General features: G+C 41.7%; 1 protein-coding gene across 1 annotated transcript in view; it reads left to right on the top strand.

Moving 5' to 3' along the window:
* The window catches only part of COL14A1 (collagen, type XIV, alpha 1), a 226,996-nt gene that overhangs the window by 152,457 nt on the left and 54,443 nt on the right, over window positions 1-20,096 (top strand). Inside the window, exons 36-39 of the mRNA XM_006879473.1 lie at window positions 2,930-2,983; window positions 5,536-5,631; window positions 7,364-7,417; window positions 8,129-8,182. Of these exons, the coding sequence (XP_006879535.1) occupies window positions 2,930-2,983; window positions 5,536-5,631; window positions 7,364-7,417; window positions 8,129-8,182 (258 nt within the window). The remainder of the gene's footprint in view (window positions 1-2,929; window positions 2,984-5,535; window positions 5,632-7,363; window positions 7,418-8,128; window positions 8,183-20,096) is intronic.

The raw sequence follows: 20,096 nt of genomic DNA, 5'->3' as shown, positions 1-20,096 counted from the left end.
ACTCTGCAGAAGTAGATGCCAGTAAAATTATGAAAAGGAAGGCCTGGTGAAAGAAACATATACCCTTTGCCTAGACTTATCCCTTCTTATTAAAAGGATGTTTGGTTTGGGTTTGTTGTTTTTTTTCTACAAAAACTTGGTGAGTTCTTGTCATGTGATTAGTGATGACAGTTAGGGATAAAGGTGGAAAATAAATTACAAATATTAAAAAATGACTTCTGGCTTCAGGACAAGGGGCTGGTGGTGTGATTATCTGTGGGACGTCATCACATTTGAACAAAATATTTTCTTTCAAAAACATTTGAAAACAAAGTTACAGAGTTGTGAAAGACTGAGTATATTAATTGGGATGCATTTGGTTACCTGAAAGGAAAAACCTGACTTAAAGACACTGCTGTTTCGGTTGAGTACCATTGAGTCAGAACCGACCCACAGTTGACCCTTGACTGGCTTTTCAGAGGCTGTTAATCGCATGGGAGGAGATTGTCCATTCTTCTCCCTTGGAGCAGCTGGTGGATTCAAACCATTGGCCTTTAGGATTTCAGTGCAGTTTCTTACCACTAAGCTACCAGAGCTCTCTTTAAAGACAGTAGAACGTTCTCTCCCTCCCTCCCTTCCTCTCCCCCTTTCTGGTTGACAAAAGGTGTTAAAGTAGGTGAGCCCAAAGCAGATGTTGGATTGACTACGACTCACAGCAAATCTGTGGCCTCCACATTTGAATACTGTCCTCTCTCCTGTGCCATCCTCATCATCTGTGCTATATATTACATCATCATTTTTACAGTCACTGCGTTGATCCATCTCATTGAGGATCTTCTCCCTCCCCACCCCTCCACTTTTCCAAGAATGCTAATCTTAGCAAAGACCCAAATGTATTCCAGTTTACCACTGTGCTTTCCTTGACACTCAGATCCTTGTTCTCAGGCTTGTTGATATGCTTATCCCTGCTTGCAAAGGAGGTGAGGAAAGTCAATCTCTGGGAGTCTCTAGCTCTTATGGGTGATGTCTGCTGGGCTGTCAACTCCACCTCAAGCCCCCTTGTAGAACAGACGAGAACTCTCCTCTCGGCTCCCCGAGGCTATAATCTTTACGGAAGCAGATTGCCAAATCTTTCTCTCTTGGAGCCGTTGATGGATTCGAGCCACTGCCCTTTTTGTTAGCAGTGTGTGCTCACCCATTGCACCACCAGCACTCCTGGCCTTTAGAGCAGGTGAGAAAAAAGAAAGCAATGTCAAGAAGGACTCTTCACATCACCAATCAATAGTGTCTGCCTCACAAGCAAATATATTTGCAGCGTATATGGCAGTTGAAGGTGTAGTATATCCAGTTAAATGAAGAATTCATACACATTAAATTAAACAGCCGTCCTTGTTGCAAACAGGTATTCTCAAGAAGAGAATAAAATGCAAATGGATGAAAGTTGTGAAAAGATAATTGGTAATTTTCAGAAAAGTGAAAATTAAAACAAGATTAGAGTATTATGTTTTATCAGTCAAGTTAGTAAATATATAAAGTTTATATCAAGGGTTAAAGATTAGGGGAAATGACACTTTATAAATTATTGGCAGAAGTATGAGCTGTAAGGTCTTTTTGGAGTAATATTTGACAGTGTATCTGTGTATCTTTTGGGTTTCATATTTCTGTTCTTGGTATAGTGTTCTGAAAAATACTAACACTTGTCCATAGTGATGGCCTAGTCCAGAGGGAGTCACACTCCAAAAGCCACACTTCTTTGGCAGTTCAAATCCGCTGTTGGAACTTGAGAGAAAGATGGACAAGGTCCTCCTGTGTGATTGATTTACAGCCTAAGAAATCTGGAGGGCGGGCTATGGATGGTTTCTGAGTCACTGGCAATGTTTCTTTTGCTGTTGGCATGTGCTCTTAGGCCAGAACCAACTCCTAACTGATCCTCCAGCAGGTTGTCAGAGTCTTTCAGTCACACAGGAGGAGATTGCCCATCTTTCTACTGTGGAACCACTGGTGCATCAGTTTAAAATATATGGCTTAGTGATACGGAGTGGCACTGCCAACTCAGAGGAACGTGGTTCAAATCCACCAACTGCTCTCTGAGAGAAAGCTGAGTAATCTCCTCCTGTGCCATTTACAGCCTCCGAAAACCTACTGGAGGGTCAGCTATGAGTTGATTCTGACTTGACGGTGATGAATAACAACAACACACACATATGCATACATACCAAGAATATTCACTCATATTTGCATAAATCACATAGGCATAACTTACATATTTATATTTAGATAGATACTGTTACAAAATAGTGGAGGCAGTGTATTAATACAGCAAAATCTTAATGGGAAATTCATGGAACTAGAGTTTCAAAAACACTAATCTTATTGTAGACAAAGATGTTACTACATTGATGTGCTTGTAGAAGGAGTATAAGGACCCAGGAGTCGTGGGAGAGGCTGGAAGCAGAGGGATGTGGATGTATAGGGGGAAGAGGGGATTAATCATTGTATTGTACAATTTAATGAGTGGGAGGGTGAGGGAAATTGCAAGAATTTGTTTGAATTTGTATTAGAATTTTGTAAATAAACTAGTGAGCAAAAAGGAAAAATAACAGTTTCATCTCAATATTATAAGACATAGACAATTTTAAATTAACAGTGTATGATAATATTTTCATCCATTTGTGGTATTATGTAATCACAGAAGAAATTAACCCTATAAATTTTCAGGACTTAAAATGGTTTGGCATAGAAAGTTCTCTCAAGTTATAAAATCATCTACAGGGAAGACAAGGGGATGTGGAAAATTTCCAGTAAGGGATCGTGATGAATGTATACCATTACACAATGCGTTGGCCTTTATACAAAATAAGGATAATATGATCCATATTGTGGGGGAAGTGGATGGAATATACAGTTTTGAAATTGTTCTTCATGCTAATACTTAACATCTGTTTGCCAGGGTGGTCCAGGACTCCGTGGACCGAAGGGTCAGCCGGGTGAACAAGGTCCAAAGGTAATGTGTTCTCACTCGCTCTCTCTCCCTCTCTTAACAATCATTTTGGAGTTCAACACCATTGATTGACCCTATTATGGAAATTATGGCCAATACAGCTTTCTTTCTCTTGAAGATTTGTGCTTTTAAATCCTAATGACTATTTAATAACTCAATGAATAGAAGGTTTTCTGGGTCAAAAGCAGGCGCGTCAGTGTTCAGAGGGGCTTCATCTCCAGGTCGTGTTCCTCGTCACCTGTCTAGCTCTCTCTAATAGCCTCTTGCTTCCTTCCCTTCCTTTATCTCCCACAGACTTGTGTCTTTGGGCACAGCTGGGCAGAGGCTCTGTCTTAGGTAAAGTCCCTAGGGTTTGGATTTCTCTTTGTCCCTTGCCACAACGTAGAATCACACGTGCAGCTGTTTTCCATTCCCACTGCCCAAGGCCTCCCAGGCACCAGCCAAGGGGACCGGGCCATGCCTAGCCATGTCAAGGCATACACTTTTCCACTTTGCATGAAGGTACCCTATGAGCTGGCACAAGTTCTCCCCCTAATTGAATTCAGGTCTCTCCATCTTTTATCTAGCTTTTTGGCAAATTTTCTAACTGGTCTCTTAGCTCCAGAAGTTTGACTTTACAGTTGATTCATTTCCTTCAAGTCTATGCCAGGTCATATCGTCCCCCTCAGGACTTGCAGTCCTGGGCTATTGCATGGTACACACAGTTCACACTTTGTGACGTGGCATCCAAGATCCTTTCTAATTTGTCTCCTTTCTCCTTGTTGCTTAGTGTGATCTCAGCTCCAGCCATCTTGCTTTATTAATTGCTTCAGTATAGTTATTAATTTACACAGTGTTTATCCATAGAGCTGAAAACAGTTAAATAGTATGTACGTATTTATTACTTATATCTTTGACAGTCTTGGTCTCACTGGGGTTGCAGCCTGCCTGAGGAGCCCCCCACAAGCCACCACAAACAATATACCAGAGGGCCTGGGGACATCCAGGCCATACAAAGAGTGGTGACCCAGGGGCAAAGGACACCTTCACTTATTTGCCTTTGTTGGTCTGTCTGATCATGGAGGGTGATGGTGGGATGATGTGAGGTGGCAGGAAGGGAATTGGATGAAGGCCTGAAGGTGCTGGGGAGGTTGGGGGAAGACACAGCAAGAGGAGGAGAGACATGGGGATTGTGTGGTGCTAAGAGGCCAGGGTGGATGGAGGTGAGTGGTGTCTCTGCTCCAGTGTGGGCAGCAGTAGACACTGGGCAGCACTGAACTACCACTCCCACCATCCCCACCATCTATGGGAGCGGGTAAGATGTGAGAAAAAGGGGTCCCCTTGCAATAAATGCCCCCCAAACCTCTAGACATGCACCACTAGGGGTCTCACCATACCAAATGCAGCCCTAGACAGACCGGAGAACAGTGAGCACTGTGGGGGAGGGGAGGGAGGAGCATTAACTACCAAAGATAGGGCATAGCCCCCAACTCTCCTATATGCCAATTTCATATAATGACCTGGTTTGGGGGTGCTTTATTTGGTTTTATGACCTGATTTTTAAAAAATCAAATCATGTAAAAGTGAGGAGTTATAGTTGTCATGTGTTGTCAGGTCGGAATCGATTCATAGCTGACACGTCAACAGGTTTTCAGAGGCAGTAAATCACACAGGAAGAGATGCCCATCCTTCGCCCACTGAGCGGATGGTGGATTTGAACTGCCGGCCTTTGGGACTGCGGCACCACTTCTTACCACTAGGTCACCAGAGCTCCTTAAGTGAGGAAATTGGTCATCTCTCTCCCAGCTGGTAGATTAGAAACATTTGGCTTTAGATTGGACAGTGCACCTCTTTGCCCTCCAGGTCACCAGAGCTCTGGACTAGAAAGTCCGAGTCTTAATACAATTAAAGATCAGCTGGAATTTGTGTCACAGACTGAAAGAAGGGGAAGAGAAATTGAAGACAAGCATATTTTATGGGTCTTAGATTGCAGGGGTGGTGTGTTTCCAACTAAACCACAACAAAGGCCCAAGTTTGGCTGCAGAATAAGGAGAGGAAATTAAGCAACATGGACGCTGAGGAAGGACATTTAAGAGGCACGAGATGATGACAGAAAAGAGGCGAGGGAGGTAGTAGGGTCTAGGTGTGAAATCTCCCACAGATGCAGAGGTGTGCCTCCGAGGTAGACAGCCGACAACTGTGAAGATGAAACTGAGGTAGTTCAGGGGGAGGAGGGAACCTTCCCAGGCCAGGAGGGTGGTCTCGAAAGATTCTGCCTTTTAAATGCATTATAGAGTGTGTGGGGTCTAGTTACTCACATAATTGGCATAGCCTTCCTATTTATGGGAGCAAAAAATAAAGCTGCAGCATTTCCTATGTGTTTACATTCTGGTTTACTGATGACATTTCTCCTGGGAGGTGAATCATTTGAGGGTTGGTGTCTTGTTATCTTACGCATGTTTCATGTTTTGGGAGAGTTTATTTAAGAAAACATATTTTGTGTACCTCAAAAAGAAACCTCTTCCAGCCAGCAGAGGCTCTCATTTTTGGCGTGACTTTTCTCTATTGCCTTCCAGGGACCAGAGGGCCCTCGAGGTGAAACAGGCCCTACAGGACCCCAAGGCCCTCCTGGGCCCCAAGGACCGAGTGGTCTGTCCATTCAAGGAATGCCTGTGAGTTGTGGGGAGGCTGAGGAGAGCTCCTTTATTGTGTCTTCATGAGGTTACAAAGAAGGGTCTTTTGTCTTCTGTGCTTAATAAAGAGCCTTAGCCGCTCCCTACCCCTAAGAATAAGACTAGAGAAATGAATTGCATAAGGCTTATGTAATAACTGAGGTCCATTCATTAGCTATATCTTCAGCCAATTTTCTTGTTTACTGATGTGAGGCTCTTATAAGAAACAGGTTCATGCTTGGCTAGTAGGTCCACCCACAAGCATTTTGTCTATAGAAGAAAAACGGGCCGTAACTTGTACAACCTTTGTGCTTGTTTGAGTTCTTAATGGATGTGATGAAACCCAGAAAGTAACAAATGTTAGAGATACTTAAGTCCTTCAAATTATTTACTGGTAGAAATTGCAATTATCGCTCAATGACAGTCACTTATACGTTTTTATCTCAACTGGCATGAAAATACAATCAACTGAGAGGTTTAGATTTTGCATGGTGTGTAAGGCTGCATTTTGCTATCAATGTTGTTTGCCTCATTGGAAATAAGATTCATTCCACTTTCTGAATTTCACTAATATTGCTATAGAAATGTAAATTTTAAAATTAAAAACCATTTCTGCAATTAATATTTGAAGCAACCAGATCTTCATAAGCATATTTTTAAAGCAATGATTTGTTCATGTGCTGTTTCTGCAGCTAAGATATAAGCTAATTAAGTCTTCAGATTTATTGTCACATTATAGAAAGCCTTAACATCCCAATTTGTATAATTAAAACTTCTAATAACACACATTTTCTTAAGTCTTATTACCAATCTGGTTCTGTGGTTATTTTCCCATTCTAATCTACTTCTTCTAGTCAACTAAAAAAAAAAATCGTCATGAATTTTAACATGGAAACTTCGAATAATAGCTAAATGTTTGTATATCTCCTCCATGTGTTTTCAGTATGCATTCAACCATATGGGACCATGTATTCTATGTTTAAATTATTGCACCACATACACATGGTGCTTCATGGGAATTTTTATGTAAATGATGTGTTGTTGTTGTTATGTGCCATCGAGTCACCTGCAACTCATAGCGACCCTATGTACAACAGCCCTAAGCCTGCCCTATCCTGTGCCAATCTCACTGTCTCCAACACACCTACCCCCATTACCCCAGTCACTGAATCAATCCACCTCATCTAAGGTCTTCCTCTCCTGGGCTGTCCCTCCACCCTCCCAAGCATGACGTCCTTCTCCAAGAACTGGCTCCTCCTTACAACATGTCCAAAGTATGTCAGACAAAGCTTCAGAATCCTTGCCTCCAAGGAGCAGCCTGGTTTAACCCTCTCCAGGGTAAACCTGTTCATTTTCTTAGCAGTCCATGATATATTCAATACTCTTCTCTAGCACCACAGCTCAAAGGCATCAATTCTCCTTCTCTCCTCCCTAGTCATTGTCCAGCTCTCTGACACATAGCAAATGATTGCAAAGACCATGGCCTATATCAGACACACCTTAGTCCCCAGAGTGACACCACTGCTCTTTAGCACTTTGGAGAGGTCCCTAACCTGAAAACCCTATAAATGATGTATGTGAAAAGTAAAATAGACTGTATTTTGATATTGCCATACTAACTGTTTAATGTCAGATGTGTAAAAACCATCTAATGTAATGCCCAGTTAGTGAGGCCAAAATCATGAAGAATTTAGATATATGACCTTAACCTTTTATACTTGTTGGTGTCTAGGGAATTCCAGGAGAAAAGGGAGAGAAAGGAGATACTGGTCTTCCCGGACCTCAGGTAGGAATATTATTTTTTCCCCCCTCTTTACTGATCTTAGCTCTAGAGCTTTACCAAGAGTCAAGAATTCTAGCTGGGATTGCATTCAGTAGTTTCCATATTAAGGAACGTTTGCCTACCAGGCAGTCCCCTGGTTACGAATACCCTATTTATGTACAACCTGTAGTTACAAACCAATCTCTATAAAACCTATTATGGTGAGAATTACACACACAGAGAGAGTTGTTTGGAATAATGGCCAGTATTTTGAAACATGCATTAAAATATTTTAACTAATATTACCGTATGATTACATTAAAATACCATAAATGTGGAAATGCTTCTTTCAGCTTTTTAATTCACAGAAGGGTACTCTGTATACTCTCTACTAAGGCAAACATTTGACTTGCTGATGTTAAAAAAGATCCCTCCTTGATGTTCGATTCACGTTTAAATTTGGCGTAAAGGCAGATGTGGGAATGGAGCTCATTCATAACCTGGGTCCTACCTGTATGCATCTACCTTAAGCCCCTTCTAAGAGTCACACAGATGCTCCCCAGAATGAGTTCTGTTCTTTCCTATGTGTAAGTTTTGAGTTCTGAACTCCAAAGCTCAAAGACCTCACCTTCCTACCACCAAGTTTACTTGGAAACCTTGAACTGTTTCAAGGAAGCTAGGAGATGGAGTGACTCGAACCCGTGCACCTGACTGTGTTCTGCTCTCTCTGTGCAGGGTGTCCCGGGAGGTGTGGGCTCACCAGGACGTGATGGCGCACCCGGCCAGAGGGTAAGAACTTGCCTCACCCTTGGTTGTTAGCAAAGCAGGCTTCTCATGTGGTCACTGTTCGCTGCTAGTAAGTTTCTTTGTTAAGGAAGTCAAGTTCTTGTGGTGTTTCCACCCCTCCACCCCATTTATCTATATCTTAACCTATTATGATGTTTTGGAAGCAGGAATGGCATCCACTTCCTAAATAACATGCTTCTAGAAATTCTATGAACTTTGATAAAAGATGATACAGAAAGGCTTCAGGCCTTTTGTTCACAAGGTCACTATGAGTCATGCTCAACTCAAGGTAACCAACACACACACATTTGATGATGCTATTTCACGCCAATACTGTCTATAGTCACATATGAACTTGGAGAAGCAGGATAGCTATGGAAAAGCATTAGGTCTTTTGTGTATAGATTTGCTATGAGTCGACCTCGACTTGACGGCAATCAACGATAACAACTATCTATAGCCATTACTTTCATCAAAGCCTGCGAACTCCTGTCAAACCGTCTTTAATTATCATCAGTTTTTTCTGAACCCCTACAACCTAAATATACTTTGTTCTGAGTTGTGTGCCTTAGTTTAGTACATTTTCCTGTTCTTTCAAATCCTCTGGGCAGAGACTTAAATATATAAATTGACATTTAAGTCTTATCCCTATCTGCAGTATGACTTACATGAAATTTCCATTTATTTAGTATATGCTCATTGTCTGTTCATTTAACCTGTTCTGAAGAATGGTACTCACTCATTCATTGCTGTCCAGTTTGGAATTGACTTGTAGCTGACCCTCCAGTTTGATTTTCATAGGCTGTAAATCACATGAGATTTAAGACTGCCCTTCTTCCTCCCAAGAAGCAACTGGTGAATTTGAACCTCCTGCCTTTGGGCTGATAGATAGCTCAACTTTCTATCCACTAGGCCACCAGAGCACCCTAGTGGATAACAGTAAAAAAGAAAGCACAAGGATGATTAAGGGCTGAATAAGTCAGCCCCTGATATTTATTTAGTCTACAAGTCTTTCCTGAGCCAGGCGTGGAAGTTCTTGTCTTCAAAAAGTTTATAATCTATTAGAGGAATCATAAATAAATAAGAAACTATAATGCTATAGTTACATTCTATAATATTATGTACTATAATGGGGGTGGGGCATTTACAGAGCACAGGTGAGCCAGTGACAGAGTTCAGTGATAGAATTTTTTATTTTTTTTTTTATTTTTTAAATTTATTTTTTTTAATTTTATTATTGTTTTGTGCGTGTACCGTCAAATCAGATCTGACTGGTACAGGAGGAGATTGCCCCTCCTTCCCCGGCAGAGCATCTGGTGGATTCGAACCGTGCACCTCTGGGATTGTAGTGATAGAATTATCCCCTTCTAGGGTTCAATTCCAGGCCAGTGCCTTCATGCACAGCCACCCCTCATCCCTCAGTGGAGGTTCCCATGGTGCTGTAATGCTCAAGAGATTTCAGTGGTGAATCCAGGCCATGAGAGATTAGGTCATCAACTGAAAATCCAGTGAAAACCCTGTGGATCCCAATGTTCCAATCTAAACCAACCACAGGGATAGCACAGAAACAGGGAGCTTCGCTTCTGTTGTGTATGAGGTTGCTATGAGTTGGGGACCAGCTCCTTAGTAGATGACCTCCATGGCAGGAGTTAATACCAGGACACAAAAGATGGGTGACTAAGCCAGGCTTGGAGCATCAGGGGAGGCATTTCAGAGGAGGTACCATCTAAGTTTAGCCTCAGTTGACAGAGGTTGGCCAAGTGAATGAGGAATGGAAAGCCGTTCAGCAGAGCAGATGGTATATGTGGAAGAGTAGAGGTGACGAGAGTGTGGCATTTCCAATGTTGCATATGTTCATGTGGGGGGTTTTTTGGGTTTTTTTACTAGTTTATTTACAAAATTCTAATACAAATTCTCTCAATTTTCCTCACCCATCCACCCATCAAATTGTACAGCACAATGATTAATCCCCTCTTCCCCTTGCACATCCACATCCCTCTGCTTTCAACCTCTCCCACTTCTCCTGGATCCTTACACTCATTCTACAATAAAAGTCTTATACAATATTTATCCTTGTGAGACTGAGTTAGTTCACTCAGCATAATATTCTCCAGTCCCTCCCAAGTTAGGTAATAATTCACAAAGTTATTGCTCCTGCGTGCTGCATAGTATTCCGTTGTGTGAGTGCACCATGATTTCTCAATCCATTCATTTGTGGTTGGACATTTGGGCTGGTTGCATGTTCTTGCGATGGTGCTATGAACACTGGTGTACAAATCTCAGTTTGTACCTCAGTTCTCAATATTCTCAGGGTAATGTTCATATGTTTTGAGATTATAGCGTGGTGTGTATATGCACTGGAGTATGCAGAGATCGTCAAAAGGTGAGATTAGAAAGGTAGACACAAACCCATTCAAGGATCATTTAAGTTTTCAAGCTAAGGATTTTGAACTTGGGCTAGAAGGTAAAGGGGCAGTTATTTACTTTTCAGCAAGGATAAGAGAAATGGCTCTTCCTTAACCTGTGACTGCTTTAGACCCATGGGCAGCTCTGCAACTGCTCTGAATTATATAGATTCAATCTATTGAAATGCCATGCACTTGGGGGTCACTGGTAGTTTTGGTGCAGTGTACTAGTACACGGATGTCTGGCTGGAACGCGCACAGCTCAAACAATGGCTGCGTTACTATAGAGTAGCCACAGAGCTGAAGAATAAAGAGATGCCCCACCCCAAAATAAAGGTATAGGTATGGGATCTAAGTCCCTTTAACTTTCTTCCTACTTCCAAACCTCCAAATTTCATTTGCTCAGAAATCTCAGTTTAGTCTCTGTTCATCAAATGGAATCATATAATCCGAAAACCTTGTCCCCGTGAATGTATCTAGAGGAGGCATTCTGTAAAGTATTAGGTTTGTGTAGGTTTCTTGTGTGCATTATTTATATGTTTTGGCAGTGAGCTGAGGCTGAGATCCTGCGTGGTTCACACCTAGATTCCATCCTGGTTCCTGAAGCTCTGAAAAGGCAATTCTGATGTTCTGCTTGAGTGAGCTTCTTTGATTTGTCTATGAATGGAGTCCAGTCTTGGCCATGAACTCCAAAACCAAGCATGTGGGACTAGTGTTTGGGTCATTTGGTTTTGGAATTCTTTCTTTTCAAACCAATATACCAACACAGACTTTGTGTCAATATTTTGCTGTTCCTCCAGTGTGGAATTTTCTCCCTTATAGGATTTAAAGTCTTAAAACTGTAGTAAATTGATAAGATATCTCTACTTAGTCTTTCTGTGTTCCTCCCCACCTCAAAAGAAGCCAATTTAGAAGTAAAACATTCAGGGTGTGTCTAGCTCCTACACTGCAGATGTCTTGGATAGTGCATTCCACATTTACTTTATGAAATTAGATTTCAGGGGAAACTTTTTTTTTTTCCAGAGGACCATATTAAAGAGATTATGTGAATTCTGTAGAAAAAGCACGACTTTTCCTCGGAGCCAGGAAATAGATAGTAAAAAAGGAAAAAAGAGAATGAAAACAGAATTATTGATAAGAAGAGGTAAGAAGTCAAAGGAGTACCTTAGGTGGCTCCATTTTTTTTTTATCAACTTGATTTGAAGGCTAAGCAGAGTAAACCGCCTGGAGCCATTAAATAAGAAGCTGCCAGTATTGTAGAAAAATTATGAGGATCCAGGAGGCGAGGGAGGGGCTTAATTATAGCCACACAATTAGATGGGTGGAGGGAGAAGTGGGTAAAGGAAAGGGAGAGAAAGGAACCAATGTGAAAAACAATGTATAAGAACTTTTTCAACTTTGTATGTAAACCAGTATAAAATGGGGGGGGACCCATTTTTTAAAAAAGCTAAATAAATAAGCGGGGGGGGATGGGGGAGTCAGCTTTGGGAGGGGGAAGGGAGGAAGAGGGTGTAAAATGTGCAACAATGAATGAATGGAAAATCCAACTTTTCTGTAAACTTTGTTAAAATGACAAAATAAATTTTATTTAAAGAAAAAACAAAAAAAGAAACAAAATGTGAATGAAAATAAAGACACCCAAAAAGAATTCTTTTAAAAGTTAAAAAAAAAATAAGAAGAAGCTAGTCAGCTGCACCGTTGAAGGTAGAAGGCTGTGAAAGAAACAGAAAACAGGACTTGGGGGCACAGGGCCATGAGCATCTGTCTGAAAGGGCCAGAGAGAGTGAGAATCGTACAGTTCCTCACCGCCCCAAAGCAGAAAGCAGATAAAGAGCCTGTAGAGCCTTTAAACGGTTTATTTGCTGTTGACTCACAGACTTTACTCACAGTTGTGATACTGAGAATGGGATTTATTAGGGAAATAAGTGGAGAGGGGGAGAGGCAAAGAATATCTCACAATATGAGTCCAGGTTTAGTACAGCAGTCCCAAACCAGATTAACAGCAAAATACAATTCCTTAATTCGTAAAAGTCCTGGCAACACAAACTGAAGAAGCCTCTGGTTTCCTCAGTCACATGGCAGGATTTGCCTCAGAGCAGTTTTAAGTCAGCTTCTCCTTCAATGATCCAGTAAGCACAACAAACCCTTTAACTGTGGTTTTTTCCCTCAGGGCTTCTCTAGTTACACCTAGCCACAGTTTCTCTATAGGAATGCCACAGTTTCTACATCACAGTCAGCAGGGTCTCGCCCTCATCAGGGTCTTGCTTTCACCAGGGTCTCTTCCAGTCTTCCTCAAGTCTTACCATCCAGCATGGGAAACACTCTATCTTATCCTAGTCCCACAGCTGTTGATTATTTGCTAGAACAAGTGTCTGCAGTTAAAGGTGGTAACTAGCTGGAGACCAAAGGGAGATATCATAGCTTAAAAAGCCATTTTTAGACTAACAGCACAAAGGCCCAGGGCCCACCTTAATAGTGGTGGTTGTTATTTGTATGTGCCTTTGAGTTGGAGCACTCGTAGCTCACAGCTGACTCTCCAGTAGGTTTTCAGAGGCTGTAAATTGCACAGGAGGAGACTGCCCAGCTTTTATCTGTAGGGCAGCTGGTGAATCCAAGTTGCTTGCTTTTGGATTGGCAGCACACCTGCTTACTCACTAGGCCACAAGAGCTCCCTCCTCAATGGTAGTATGGATAGAACTAAGACATGGAACATTCCAGAAGGAATGCTATATTGTAAGGTCAGGTGTCTCTGAAGCTAAAGGTGGACCTAGGTCCTTCATGTTGATGCGTGAGAGAGAGAGTTAAATACAATAAAAAGGAGAAGGTAAAGCGTTACACAATTCTTACAGTCTTGTCTTAGCCATCCTAAGGTGCAGTTACATTCAGCAAAAGATAACACAATAATAATACTAGTAGCATACAACAGAAAGTAAGCAAAACCAGCTCATGGGAACTCCTGTTGAATGCCTCAGAAGTCACTTCCATAAGACCATCTGTTAGGTGTAACTCTCCGGGGTGTCTGGAAGACAGAATTTTTGTTTGATTTGGTTTTTGCCTTCTCTCTCTTTATTCTTAAATCGTTTAATGTTACTATGCCCTCATGCCCCCAGTTTTGAGTGAGTTGAGTCTGCAGGAGAGGAGGAAGCCATAGTGGCTATTTGTGGCACTAGGCACTCAGCGTTGCTGGCTCCTTGGACAGACTCTCAGGGTGTCGGTGAGTGAGTGCTCGGTTCTCCCATTTTAATCTTCGTATTCTCTTACTAACAACTCAGAACTAGAAATTCAGCCCCAGCCCCATCACTTTGACTCTTGGCCTAAAGAAAGACTAATCCTCCCCTCTGGAACTGGTGCTAAGGTCACCCTTAAATTAACCAGGAAAGAGAGAACGGTTAACAAAAAAATAGTAATATTAAGCATCTCCTCTTTAAGCAGGGATAATGTTTTCCAATGCTTCTAGCTTATCCTGGCTTTTCCCAGGGGGGAATCTTTGGCTCCTGGCAGAGGCTCATAAGTCAGCTCTGGGCCTGGGGCCATAAGCATGTCCTGCAAAAGCTGGACTTCTTCAGTGACCATGTTCCTGCCTCTTTCCTGGAAGTCAGTGGCACCAAGTGTGGGGCCACACTTTAAAAAGTAACAGAGCAATATCATTTTTCCATAGTATTTAAGCTTCTTTTTTTTTTTAATTTGGAGTCATTCCAGTGGAAAATATTATGGTCTAGTCTTCTTTTGACCCCTTTCCTGAAAATCTTGCTACCTCCTTATTGTCGCCTCTCTCCTCTCCTCTTGGTATCTTAGGCCTCAGGCTTGTCTTGTGATCTTGTGAACTTCTCTGACGATGTTAGGTTTCGTAGCCTCCTCTCAGGATATCCAGGAGGTGCTTAGAAAAATGAGAAAGAACAAAAAAGATGGATAATAAATATAAGCAATGAGAGGAGAATCTGAAATTCTGTTCTAGTTCTGAGGGTTGTTTCTATCCAAGACCACCAGTTTTCTAGCCAGACTTAAATTTGAATCTTAGCCAGATGACACTGAACCAGTTACTCAACATTCTCAAGCTTTAATTTCCTCTCCTATAAAATGAAGAATATATTTGACTTTTTAGGATTATTAGGAGGATTAACACTTATAAAACATTTCTGTATAAAGGTTCAATTTTAGTTTCCCTTCTTCACTTTTTGCAAATGGAAGCTAGTAGTTAGGGCTTGTGTGCTGACAGGTCAGAGGCTTGAAGGTCAAGGCTTCTGTCATCTGCAGGAGAAAACACCTGGTCGTCTGCTCCCATAATGATTACGGCCTAGAAAGTTCTGCTTTGTCACACGGTGTCACTACGATTTGGAAATTAATTTGACAAAACACTAATAACAGTATAATGACATAAACCATTACAAAAGACAAGACATGAAAACAACAACTGGTCAAATACTTCCTCAGTGACTAAAAGGGGGTAATTCCTTAGTCATATAGTTAGTATTAATTTTTTTAATTCTAAGTCAACTTTATTTGCTTCTTTTCTTCTAGGTTCTACTTTTCCATCCAAATGACTTGACCATAACCACCCTTTTTCTCTGATAAAAGCCAAATACTGTAAACATCTTGTACATCTGAATTCTGCTGAACTTGAGAAAGGTTATGAGAAACAGATGGCCCATTGGTCAATGGCCTAGATTTTTACTGTGAGCCAGACCTTGGGTTTGAACCCCAGCCCCATGACATACTAATGGTCAGTGAATGTTTCCAAGCCTCTCTTCATTAGTTAAGTGAGTGGGGGTTGGGGGGAATTTTTGTCTCCATAGAATTGTTATAGGAATTAACGCACATCAAATAGTATTTCCATTAAAAAGTTTCATTTTAGCCAGTAGTATTATTCTTTACTCTCTTACACATCTAGTGCTGCTATAACAGAAATGCCACAAGTGAATGGCTTTAACAAACAAAAATTTATTCCGTTTATAAGTTTAGGAGGCTAGAATTTCAAGTTCAGAGTGCCAGCTCTGTGGTAAGGCCCCAATCTCTGTCAGTTCTGGAAGGAGGTCCTTTTTCCTTCAGTATTTGTCAGCCCAGCATTCCTTGGCAATCTCCATACACCTTGGCCTTCTCTGTGTATGATAGCTGCCCAGAACTGGGACATGTCTCACTCCTGGTTTTCTTTCTTGGAACTACCAAGATCTTCACCTCCTGCCTCTGCTTGCTTCCGTTCACCTTTGATCTCCCATGAGACAAAATGTGTTACAAGCTCACTCCATGGAAACTCTCCTTTCTTCAGATCAAGCTATGACTTAATTAAGGATCTTGCTTCCTTCCATAACCCCCTTTCAACTGATTGGCTTATCACATCATGAGAATAACGTCATCACTACGTAACTGCCTCTAATTCTACTTCAGTAATATCATAGTGGTTAGGATTTCCAGCACATAGGATCATTATATTTCACTGAGAATCATGGTCTAGTCAAGTTGACACATATCTGTGGGAGAAGCACAGTTCAAAGCAAAACATTCACTATTTTAACCCAATGATTCATAAACAGTAGAATATTTATCTTATAATGCCTGCATTTAACACATTGAGATGCCTTAGGAGATTTTCAAAAAATACAATGAAATCTAAAGAAAAAGAAAGTCTTTTGCAAATTCTTTGGATTCCGTCATGATAGAACCCTGGAGACTGCTTCCTTATTCGGTGGGTGGAATAGAGACAAAAGCTGTACTTGTAATGAATATCTCATTTCATTTCATAAGAAACGAGTTGGACTTAAAATGCACCCTGGCCATGGAAATTGAGTCAACGATCTGGATTTCATTGCTACCCTAAATGTCAAGCAGTGATGAGGGATTTATCTTAAGACTATTTTGTTAAATACTGAGATATATGTAATGACTCCCGTGAGTGTCTTTCCCCTACATTAGGATAGGAAATGTAGAGGGCCATCACAAAGCCAGTGGAGAGAATTATTTCATTCTCCCCTTTGTGGGTCCAGATAAGTGTGTAAGCTTCCAGGAGAGCATTTTCAGTCAGCCGCAGTGATGGTGATGTATACAGTTGGGCTTTGACAGATTCTTTTCATTAAAACAGCAGCCAGCGGTGCTGTAGACAGTGGAGTATGTGCAGGTTCCTGAATTCTCAGCATTCTCAGAAATGCCAGTCACTGTTTCCCCATTTTACAGACAAAAGATATGACATTATGGAGTCACTCAACCAGTGCCACCATAGATTTGGTATGTGTTGGGGCGGAATTTCAATCTGTTCTCTCGCAGCTCCAAAACTCACCATTTCTGCCCACAAAATGATGTTGATAAAGATTAGTATAGAGTTTTGTTAACATGAGAATGTTTTCCACTAGAAAAGATGTTTAATGAACATCATACTATCATTAAGCTATTTTGTCAGCCTTTGGGGATGATGGCAGGAACCCATTTGGGGCTACTTTCTTATTGAAGTGGAAACTGACGTTCTATCCATAAAACCATTATTCTTTGATCACTTTATACATTGACTTGGACAGTGTATCATAGGAGAAGAGAACAATTAGAGAGACTTTAGCTTGGTGATGTTACTGGCTTTCAAGACCCTTCCATTGGGCTGCACACATGGAACAAATAATAACATCTGCTTTTCATCCTCACTCTGATGCCACCCTCCAGAACCAGCCCATGCATCCCTGTGTTTGTAAACTAGCTGTTATCCCAAAGCTTATGCGTGATCCAGTGCCTGTTTTACTTTGTTTTGTTAACATACAGATTGCCGAGTCTCAACCTTAGAGGATTACATATGCACGGGCTTAGGTATAAGAACTTTCAGTTTTAAAAGTTTCATTATTCTGATGATCAGCTAGGCTTTAGAATCCGTAGAGAATAGGTTCTAGTAAGACTTTATATGTAAAAGTAATCTCTTAACTAGAATATTGCAGATGTCTTTTGTTTTGATTCATTTATAACTTTTTCAAAAAAAGCAAACCTTGTTGTTGTCCAGTCAGAACTGACTCCTAGCTGAACTCCTGCTGGGCTTTCTGAGGCTGTTAAATCCCACTGGAGGAAACGACCCATCTTTCTCCCAAAGCACCTAGTGGGTTGAATCACCTGAAAGGTACTGCCTATGGATTAACAATGCACTTGCCTGTGGACTGCCCCACCAGAGCTCAAGTTAGGCTACTGAAAATACACATGCATTGATTATTGTTAAGTGCTGTCGAATACAGCTCATAGCCATCCTATGAATAGCAGATCAGAACCCTATCTTATCCTGTGCTATTATCATCATCTCTGACATACTTGAGTCCATTGCTGCAATCAGTGTGTCTATCTCATTGAACGTCTTCCTCTCTTTCACTGGCCTGCCACCTGTCCAAGCATGACGTCCCTCTCCAAAGAATAGCCTCTCCTAACAACATGCTAAAATAAATGTGAGACCATCCTTGCTCTAAGAAGCGCTCTGGCTGCATCTTTTCTAAGACCTATCTGTTTGTTCTTTTGTCGATCTATGGGATATTGAGTACTTGTCTCCAACACCACAACTCGAAGACATCTATTCTTCTTCAGTCATCCTTATTCACTGTCCAGCCCTCAGACACATAGCTAATGATTGAAAAGATCATAGCACACCTATTACAGATTACTGAAAATACACACGTGCATGTTTATTACACAGTGGCCTAGTGAATAGGGAGTTGTACTGGCAACTGAAGGATAAATGGTTCAAATCTACCTGCTGTCCCATGTAAGGAAGATGGACAAAGTCCTCTCCTGTGACTTACAGCCCCTGACAACCTTCTGGAAGCTTAGCTATGAGTCAGCCTCATTCAACTGCACATGATGAAAGCAGGGATATATGTAATGCGTACGGACTGAATGCAGAGAAATAAACTCCCAAACCCACCGTCCCAGAGCCAGTTCCCACTCACAGCAGGCATCGAGGCCCCAAGGCTGTAGATTTTTTTAGAAGATGACCCTTCTTCCTTGGAGCAGTTAGCAGATTCTCACTATAATGCTTACATTTAGCACCAAAATATGTAGCACGTTGTGCTGCCAGAGCTCCTTATTATGGTTGTTCTTGGGTACCGTGGAGTTGACTCCGACTCAGTCCCTCTACGACCCCTTCCCCTTTCGTGTGCGTTTCTCAGCCACCATCATACTCAGGCTCATTGTTTGAGTCACCGTGTCAGTCCTCTCATTGAGCGCCTTCCTTTCTTTCATTGACCCTCTCTGCCTTTCCCAGCATAATGCCTTTTGCCAAGATCTGGCCTCTCCTGACAGCATGGCCAAAGCAGGTGAATTGAAGTCTCTGCATACATATATTGGAAGCAGGAGTGGCATCCACTTCTTAAACCAAATGCCTGTGGAAACTCAATGAACTTGGTGAAATGATGACAGTTATGGAAAGACATTAGGTTTTTTGTTCATAGAGTCACTATGAGTTGTGCTTGACTCAACAGTAACCAACAACAATAACACATGCATATAAATATATATAGGGGAAAATATGTGTATGATTCTGTATGTGTGTGTACATGTATACAGATTGTAGATAGATAGATAGATAGATAGATAGATAGATAATAGATAGATAGATAGAGAGATAGAGAGACATAGACACAGATATAGACAGAGACAGAGATAGAGATAGTTGATATAGATGATATAGATTTAGGTATAGAGATAGATAGAGATAGAGGTAGAGATAGAGATATTTGTTAGGCGCTGTTGTGTCACTATGACTCATGGTGACCCTGTGAACAACATAACCGAGCCCTGCCCTGCCCTGCCCCCTCCGCATTCTCTCTGGTTTGTTGGAGTTCATTGTTACAGTGACTCCATTAGTCCATCTTGTTGAAGGGCTTCCTCTTTGTCTCGGACCTTCCAACTGTCCAGGCACGATGTCCTTTTCTAAGGACGTGCATACACATATACACACCTCAACTTCATTTTGCCCACAGCTCATTGTCGTTTCATTGGTGCCTGCTTGTAGCTGACTCTCCAGTGTGTTTCCGAGGCTGACATTGTTGGGGGGAGAGATTTTTCATCTTCCTCCTGAGGAACCACTGGTAGATTGGACCCCCAGAGAGAGAAAGCCTTTGGGTTAGCAGGGAAACTCCCTACCGATTAGTCCACCAGAGCTCCCTAAACATCATTTGGTGGTTGTTGTGTACCATCAAGTTGGAACCAAACCACAGCTGACTCTCCAGTGGGTGTTCAGAGGCAGTAATTGTAGAGGAGGGGATTACTCATCTTTCTCCTGCGAAACCTTGCTTAGGGTGGATATATTAATAAATGCGTGTGAGTGCGTTCCTGGAAGTTCTGCAGTGTGATCCAACAGTTTAGACCCCATATTGTGGTGGTGGTGGTGTGATTATGTACTGTTGAGTTGGAAGTAACTCCCAGCTGACCCTCCAGTGGGTTTTAGAGGCAGTAAATAGCACGGGAGGAGATAGCTCATCCTTCTCCCCCAGGGCAGCTGATGGATTTGAACTCCCTGTCACTGGCTTGAACACTGAAGTTCCTCACCACTAGGCCACCAG

The sequence above is a fragment of the Elephantulus edwardii genome, unplaced genomic scaffold (assembly GCF_000299155.1).
Source record: "Elephantulus edwardii isolate Elephantulus edwardi_28Jun2011 unplaced genomic scaffold, EleEdw1.0 scaffold00003, whole genome shotgun sequence".
Classification (NCBI taxonomy): Eukaryota; Metazoa; Chordata; class Mammalia; order Macroscelidea; family Macroscelididae; genus Elephantulus; species Elephantulus edwardii.
The sequence above is the reverse complement of the archived record's forward strand: the minus strand, read 5'-3'. Positions and strand labels throughout refer to the sequence as shown.